Raw genomic sequence first — 8,827 nt, 5'->3', positions numbered from 1 at the left:
GAAAAATGGTGGCGGGTTCCACAAAGAATATTATTTTCCAAATGAACAACGCTCCACAAAGTCAATTTAAGTCTCCTCTAGAATAAAATTAGCAACCCGGCTGTATGGTGAGCTAGTGGTGAGAGCTAATTGATTGCCTCTTAAATAACTTTTAAGTCCTAAAAAAGAACTAGATTAAAATCCGGATTAAAATTTATTTTATTTATATTGTAATTTTATATAAAATATGATTTATGTGATTGTTTTTAAAAGTTTTTTTTTTGTCAACCATTGGGCTACAACTGGCCGGTCCAATAGCCAAATTCTTACATTCGTAGGAACTGGGACTCGATCCCGGATGTGATGGTGCCTTCTACAAATGGACTTACCTCCTGCCACTATACTAAGGTTACTTCACATTTTTAAAAGTTTTTTTGATAAAACATTATGCAATCAAATCATATGCTAAATAAGATGGCTTGAAAAAGACACATATTTTGCACTGGTTAAATTTTTTTAAAATAAAATTTTGTATATTTTATATTTTAAAATTAAATTTTAATATATTGTATTAGTTTATGTATGTGAAGTTATTTCAACAATGTATATTCTACATCATGATTTAATATCATTATAAGACATAATTTTGTAAATTTGGTTTTTAAAAAGCGAGTTATTATATTATGAGTAATTTAATATATTGTTATACTTTTTTTTAATATACTTGGTTTCTTGAAATTTTTTCATATTATAGTGACATATTATTGATATTGGTATAACAAATCAATTTAGAGTGTTTATAGTTTCTAAATTTTATATCAAGTTTATATTATATAAAATTATAAAATTCAACAAAAAAATGAAATTGAATTTGAATATTCAAATTTTTATTCATTAAAAATTTTAAAATTTTAATTCAATAGATATTATTTTTAAGGAATAATATTACTAAAGTTTGAATATTTTATAGATTGAATAATTTATATTTGTTTTTAAAAATTCAACTTATGTTATATCCGGAAATAAAAATATTTATTTGTTTCACAAAATAGACTCATATATAAAAATGAGAGGTGAAGTATAATGATAATTAACAAATTAATATTTTAAGTTAGATATCAAAAGATTTTAATATGGATGAATAATTTAATAAAAGAAAATAATATGGTAAATTAGATGATATCAAATGATTCTTTAGAATATTTTCTTTAAGGTTTTCGGAAAAAAATTAAAGTTGCACCCACTATTTAACTTATAACCAATTAATCTATCAATTAATCTATAACCTATTTGTAACCAACTTATTAAAATTATATAGTCTACAAAACAATATTGTGTACTTCCGTTTTATTATAAAGGGGATTAAAATACCTAAAATACTTTAGATTAAAATACGGAAAGATGTTGTAGTCTAAACAGGCTATTATTTTAATTTATCTCAAAGGGCCATTGAGATAACTGTCCTTCAGGCCTAACTCAACCACCTTACCCGTCTTAGGAGTACAAGAGAAGAGATACCATCCAAGAGTGACAAGAACAATAATCAGTGTTGTTCCTCCACATCTCTGTCGTCGTATCAAACTTCATTTCGTCGGGTTTTTGACCATAGAACTCACTCTTGAACTCCCACAAAGCATCCCTCTGGTCTGGAGTGGACAACACATGTATTTAGCATGAGAAGAACCAAACACAAGTATTGAGTTAATTAGTAAGTGAGAAGATTAAACACAATCTCCGTATTATCATCTTCCTCTCCCTACAATAACGCATCATGGGTTCATTATTGTTAGCGATGACGTATGCATTTTCCCCTCCATCAATATATGAATTCAAACTGAAAGGGTCCTCCGTCTGAATAATGACTGGTCCTCCGTCTTCAACCCCGTCTATTCCTCCAGATCTGCTTCCTATTGAACAGTTTCAGACCCGTCTTCCGGCCTCATCCGTCCTCTCTCATGACATTGAGATGGTAGATTCCTCCCCTCCTCTTTCTGCCCCTGTTCTGGCTATAATCCCTCCATCTTCTCCTCCTCGTGTAGTGGTTATACCAGATCCAATTACTCAGATCTCTGATGTTTCTCAAGGAATTCTGGGTCCCAATCCTTCTTCTCCAATTAAGGTTTCAGTCTCGGAAGTTCCTCCGACTCACCCTTCTGGACCATCTAATGAGGAACCCACTCGTCCACTTTCAGCTGCGGAATTTAATTGGGCGTCTCACTTGAAATCAACTTGTCGTATTCCAAACTCTTCGGCTCCGGTCTCAGTCACTCCGGAAGGACGATTTCGGGTTAAAGTTCCAAATGAAGTGTTCGAAAGAGGAGCAAAGATCCATTCAGACTACATTGTTGGGATCTTCTATGGTAATCCACCCTCTTATGGTAAAATTTGGGATGTTCTTAATTTCTTGTGGGGAAAAGATCGAAGGGTTACAGTCCACAATCTTACAAAGAATGCTTTTCTGTTCTAAATTCCGTCACCTTCACTCCGTAGACGTGTTCTTCAACATGAGCTGTGGAGGGTTGGAGACTCTCCTTTCTTTGTTACAGAATGGAAGGCAGCTTATAGTTTAAACCCCCCCTCTCTGGAGAAAGCCCCCATATGGGCAAAGGTTTCAAATATCCCCTTCGACCTGGTAACCGAGGAAGGCTTGAGCTATATTGCTAGGCCGCTGGGGCAAGTCGTAGACGCTAAGCCGTTCTCCAGTATCAACTCTGCTGAAATCAAGATCATCGTCGATCTAACAAAGCCGCTTCCAAATGATCTAGAAATAGAGAGGGAGGATGGATTAATCTGTGTTGTTTCGGTAACCTACCCATGGCTCCCACCTCTTTGTCCGGTTTGCAAGCAGATTGGTCACAAGGCTGCTTTCTGTCCCCAATCTCCTCAGGAGAAAGCTCCAAAAGATCAGGTTCCCCAGAACGACAGGGGAAAGGTAAATCTTCTTCTTCTCATAGAGGCCCTGTTGGAGAGCAAGTGGAGAAAGTTTATGTCGCAAAGGTGACTAGTGAGCAAACCGTCAAGGGTGACATGTCTTCGATCAGGGAAAGTGGAGAAAATTTGTTGGCTGCCGTAGGTCAAGGTCAACTTAATACTGTGGTAGTGGACACAAGTACAGGTTGTGCCTCAACTGTTGGCCCAAGCTTGGGAAATGTAGGGTCACCCGAGGTTTTGGATATCGCAGAGGGTCCTGATGTCTCTTTGTCAGGGATAGATAAAGCTGGTACTGATTCTACTGTTCCTTGTGCTCCGATTGTAGTGAATCAGGATGATGAAGGACCTGTTTCGGTTCTGAAGGGTGGAGTCACCCACTCAACCGTATCCGCTATTGCTGAGTCTAACTTTGTTAAGGCATCGCGCACTGTCCCATGTAGGGTGCTAGCAACAACCTTTTCAAAGCTAATGCCATCCTCCAACCCCTTTAATGTTTTGTGTGAAGAGAAAGAGGCAGAGGACTGAGTCTTGGAGGAGTCTCAAGCTTGCGAGACAACTCATTACTCCCCTTCAACATCTTCTTCTTCTGGGAACAAGGGCAAACAGAAAAAGCGGAAGTTGGGTAAAAAATCACCAATCAATGGTGGCGGTCATTCCCTGGATTTAGGGAAGCGTCACAACCTCAACTAATTATCTATGTCTGATACTTTTTTTTGGAACGTGCGGGGTATAAACGAAGTAACAAAGCATCGAACGCTCGCTAACTGGATAAATAGTAAACCAATAACTTTTGGAGCGCTTTTGGAAACGCATGTTAAGGAGCCTAATAGTAACCACATTTTGTCTTCTATCGGACCAGAATGGTATGTAATAAGTAATTATCAGCATTCAGAGCTAGGAAAGATCTGGTTCATCTTCAAGCTCCCAACGAAGGTGAGATTTTTGTTTTCTGACCTGCAATCTATCTCAGTAGAGGTTACCTTGGAATCAGGTCAAAGTTTTGTCTACACAGCGGTCTATGGTTCAAATGTGCAAGAGGACAGGCTTGAACTGTGGCAGTCTCTCCGTGATACTCACTTATCTTTTGGTTTATCTTCTCTCCCATGGATGGTTAATGGTGATTTTAATGAGATTCTACATCCCTCAGAGACCTCGAAACAAGCTATCATTCGCTCAACTAGTGCTATGAGAGTGTTTGGGGAATGCCTCGCAGATACTAGTCTATTTGATCTCCTGTTTCAAGGTCCTTGTTTCACTTGGTCCAATCATCAAGAGATTGACCCCATTGGCAAGAAATTAGACAGATGCTTAGTGAATGGCAACTGGATTAATGTTTTCCCAACCAGTCACTGCTCTTTCAAAGCTCCAGAGTTTTCCGATCATGCCCCTTGTATCATCAACATTTTCACGAAGCCTCCAGACTTTGGCACAAGACCGTTTAAGTTCTTCAACCTTCTTACTAAGCATCCGTCTTTCTTAGACACGGTAAAAGCAGCTTGGGTAGAGGCAGGTGAGAAAGCTTCTACATTGTGCGCGTTTGCCTTTAAGCTTAAGCTTCTGAAGAGACCGCTCAAGTCTTTGTGTAAGGCCAATTATAGTGAGATCGAAAAAGAGTCTTTGAGGCAAGTGAAATGCTCAAATCACTTCAACTAGCTGCTCTCTCTGATCCTTCCCCTGTAACTTTTTTACATGAGAAATCTGCAAGAGAAAACTGGGTTTTGCTAAGGTTAGCTGAGGAGAGCTTTTTCAGGCAGAGATCGCGTATCAAATGGTTGGCGGAAGGTGACTTCAATACTGCATTTTTTCATATGACCATGAAAATGAGGAATGGAATCAACGCGGTGAAGTATTTGGTAAGACCCGATGGCTCAAGAGTTGAATCTGCAAAGGATATTCACACTTTTGTTGTTGAGTATTTTGAAGGAATTCTAGGCTCGGTCAAGGGTCAGTTTTGTCCACAGCTACACAAGTTCCTTGAATCGCTTAATATGCCTATTTGCTCGCAAACTCAACAAGGGTTATTGCTTGCTCCGATAACCTTAGAGATCATTAAAGAGGTTCTGTCAGGGATGCCTTAAAATAAAACCCCAGGTCCAGATGGGTTTACTAAGGAATTCTTCACATCTTGCTGGGTTATTGTTGGAGAAGAGTTAGTCGCAACGATTAAGAACTTCTTTTCCTCCCCATTTATGCCCAGAGCTCTGAACTCCACCTCTCTTGTGTTAATCGCGAAAAGGCCAGGAGCTAACTCCCTTTCTGAATTTAGGCCAATCTCGTGCCTCAATACAGTCTATAAAATCATCTCTCGTCTAATGGCAGATAGACTGAAAGCTATCCTTCCTCATATTGTGGCACCTAATCAAACGGCTTTCGTTAAGGATAGGTTGCTTATGGAGAATGTCCTTCTTGCTTTGGAGGTTCTGAATGGTTATCACAAATCCAACTTGTCGAGTAGAATCACCTTGAAGATTGCTATATCTAAAGCGTTTGATTCCGTGAGATGGGATTTTCTACTTAGCTTTCTCCAATTGTATAACTTCCCGGTGGAGTTTATAAACTACATTCGAGCGTCTGTTTGCTCACCATCTTTCTCCATCAGTATCAATGGAACATCGTCTGGATTTTTTAAAGGTAAATCAGGGCTGAGACAGGGCGACCCCCTTTCCCCTCTTCTCTTTGTCCTGGTTTTGAACGTATTGTCCTTAATGCTGAATCAAGCAGCTCTACAGAGCTCTTTCAAGTACCATCCTGGTTGTGAAGAGGTGCAGTTAACCCACTTAGCATTTGCTGATGACCTCCTAATCTTCTTGGATGGTTCGTATGAGTCTTTGGTTGGTGTCTTTGCGGTTTTGTCTAAGTTTGAAAGGATTTTTGGTCTCTCTGTCAATCTAGCAAAGACTAGCATGTTCTGTTCGGGGGTGTCAAATCAAGTGTTGGATCAAGTAAAGGATGATTTTAACCTTTCTCCAGGAACCCTCCCAATTCGTTACCTTGGTTTGCCTCTGTGTTCAAGGAAACTCTCAGTTGCAGATTGTGATCCGCTATTAGCACAGATTCGCAAGAAGTTTAATAGTTGGACGCACAAACACTTGAGCCTCGCTGGAAGGTACACTCTTATCTCATCGGTTATTGCTGGAATTATTGGCTTCTGGAGCTCTGCGTTTTTCCTGCCAAAAAAGGTTATTAGGCACATAAACTCTTTATCTATTGCTTTCTTTTGGCATGGTTCTCTCGATTCTGCGAAAGGTGCAAAGGTGGCTTGGGATTCCATATCTCTACCAAAACAGGAAGGAGGGTTGGGATTGAGGAAATTGTCTTCTTGGAGTGATACCTGTGGGCTTAAGCTGATCTGGTTACTTTATTTTAGAGCTGGCTCTATTTGGGTGGCCTGGATGAGAAACAAATATTTTTCTTATTCAACGTTTTGGGCTCTAAACGAAAAGAACTACCGGTTTTCTTGGATGTTTCGGAGACTCTTGAAGCTGCGTTCGAAAGCTATCTCATTCCTTAGGATCATAATAGGGAATGGCGATGATACTTTCTTCTGGTGGGATCCTTGGACACTGTTTGGATCTCTAATCCATTGTTTTGGACCAACTGGCCCAACACTCCTTGGCATCCCCCTCTGCTCGACTGTCAGGGAGTCGCTTACTCCTACGGGTTGGAACCTTTCACCAGCAAGAACGGAGAAGCAAATCATTTTCTATTCATTCATCACTACCGTTTCCATCTCTCTATCTAGTGACAAAGTGGTTTGGATGATTTATGAAGTGGCCCAAAAAACTTTCTGTTCGAGGAATGTGTGGAACCATGTTAGGGACCCTCATCCTTCTGTTCCCTGGTCAAACTTGGTTTTTGCACAAGGCCAGAATTCCGAAGCATGCATTCACGGTCTGGCTTTTTGTTCTAAATCGCAATCCAACCTCCGATAGACTGGTGAGATGGGGTTATGATGTTGAGAAAACTTGTCTTCTCTGTGGCGAAGATGAAGAATCAAGGGACCATCTCTTTTTCCAATGCTCATTCTCGGCTACCATATGGAGACGTATTGTAGCTCTCCTTACGCCTTTAGCTACTCCTCTGCATTGGGATTTAATCATTAACTGGTTAAAAACAGTTTCAGTCAACAAGGATATCTCTCTTCCCCTTCACCAAGCTTGGCAAGCGTGTATCTATGAAGTGTGAAGAGAGAGGAACCGAAGATTTCATCAAGGTCTAACTCTTCCTCCTCACTCTGTTTTCGAAAGGTGCTGAATGTTTGTACAGGCAGAGCTCATAGTCTGGTTCTCTACAACCCAGACTGTACTTCACTTCTCCAATGTTGGGTTAGGCACTAGTGAGATTCACCAACTGGGAAATGGATATCTTTTATTCTCTTCTCTTCTCTTCTTCTTTCCCCGTCTGTAATCTTCTGTTTCTGTTTCTTTCTCTAGCTAAGGCTAGCCTTCCCTCTCTTTCTGTATCTTACTACTAGAATGGTTATGTAGGCTCCTTTGTAATCGATTTATAATTCAAGAAAATCCTTTAACAAAAAAAAAAAAAAATACAATAACGCATCATACTTTTTTCTTTGACTTTTTTTTTTTTTGTGAAAGTGAAATTAACAAGTGATGTTGATGATTTGGTCTATAGATCGTCTCTCTGAAGGTTGACGCTAGATCCATTGATTAATTGCTTCCACATGATCAATGATTTCTAATAAATAGTCAACTCTACAAAGTCAGGTGGTGTCTTTGACTCTTAGGCAGCTGGTGCGAAACGATTAATTTGCTATCAACATAAACGATCTATCGAAAGACAAGTAATATTCGGTCAGTCCAACGAACTCTCTAATGGACTCGTGGAAGTAGAAGCTCAAGCCCACCAAAATGGGATAAGGATTATTGCCAGCAGCTTAGGCCACCGAAGCACCGCCTAACATCTCTTCTTGCCTTGTGTCACCAAAACTCATGAGCACGAGAATAACGGAGAGAAATGAAAACAATATAGTATATCAATAATATGAATTTGTTAGCGTAGTCTCGTCAAGTTGCCTCTCCACTTTTTCTCTTTTTTTCCAAACATTCATACCTTAATAAGTTTTAAAATCGTTTATCTCATTGGATTGTGCTACTTTCGATGGACTGATTTTATAAGTACAGCAAAATCTTTAAAATAATATTATTTAAATTAAAGTTAGTTATAAATTAACAACAAAAATTGTTTTAAGTTTGACCGGTGTAAAAAATAACACAATCGATAAAATAATAATACAAAATAATTTTTTGAAAATCCTATGTAAAAATATAGTTCTAATATTATCAAAATTAAATAATAATATAAACTAAATATATATTTATATACTTCAAAACATTTAGTGATTTACAATATAACTTTATTGTTATTTGCCTATTTTTGAATTTGTAATTTTGTTAGAACTCATCTCTAATATTTCATATTGCATCAAAAAAATTTGGTATTATCTTCTTAAATCGAGTCCTACATGCAATTATTGGTTTTTTACGTATAATTAATTCTAAAAGCGCCGCAATATCTTTTTTGATATCATCATCACCATTAAAGATAATAGCAACAATTTCTTCTAAACTCTGAACTTTTGAACATTTATCATTTTCACCGGAATAATCTAGTAAACTATTACAATAGCCAAAATCATCAATTAAAATCTACAAATATGTGAATTATAACAAATTATCTTTTCTTTTATAGAAAATTTTCAAAACTAACTAAATGAAAATAATATTCTTCATAAACCAATAAAATTGTAATTTATCGATAAATTAATCTTTAAATTAAAAAAATTTCATGGTTCCGACCTTATTAATTTATATAAGTTTATGATTCATTAAATTTTTAAAACCTAAAAGTAAACAGTTTTATTTTTAATTAATATTTACATTATGAGCAAAATAAAAAT

The 8,827-nt window shown here is 37.6% G+C and overlaps 1 protein-coding gene across 1 annotated transcript; it reads left to right on the top strand.

The window, feature by feature from the left end:
* The first annotated feature begins 3,606 nt into the window (after positions 1–3,606).
* Positions 3,607–4,988, top strand: LOC104733698 (uncharacterized). Its single transcript, XM_019233621.2, has 2 exons — positions 3,607–4,532; positions 4,616–4,988. The coding sequence occupies exons 1-2, from the start codon at positions 3,607–3,609 to the stop codon at positions 4,986–4,988; spliced, it is 1,299 nt and encodes a 432-aa protein (XP_019089166.2).
* Positions 4,989–8,827: the final 3,839 nt, after the last annotated feature.

Source organism: Camelina sativa, chromosome 11, assembly GCF_030686135.1.
Source record: "Camelina sativa cultivar CO46 ecotype springtype chromosome 11, ASM3068613v1".
NCBI classification, from domain to species: domain Eukaryota; kingdom Viridiplantae; phylum Streptophyta; class Magnoliopsida; order Brassicales; family Brassicaceae; genus Camelina; species Camelina sativa.
Note: the sequence above shows the minus strand (reverse complement) of the source record. Positions and strands in the feature narration are given on the sequence as shown.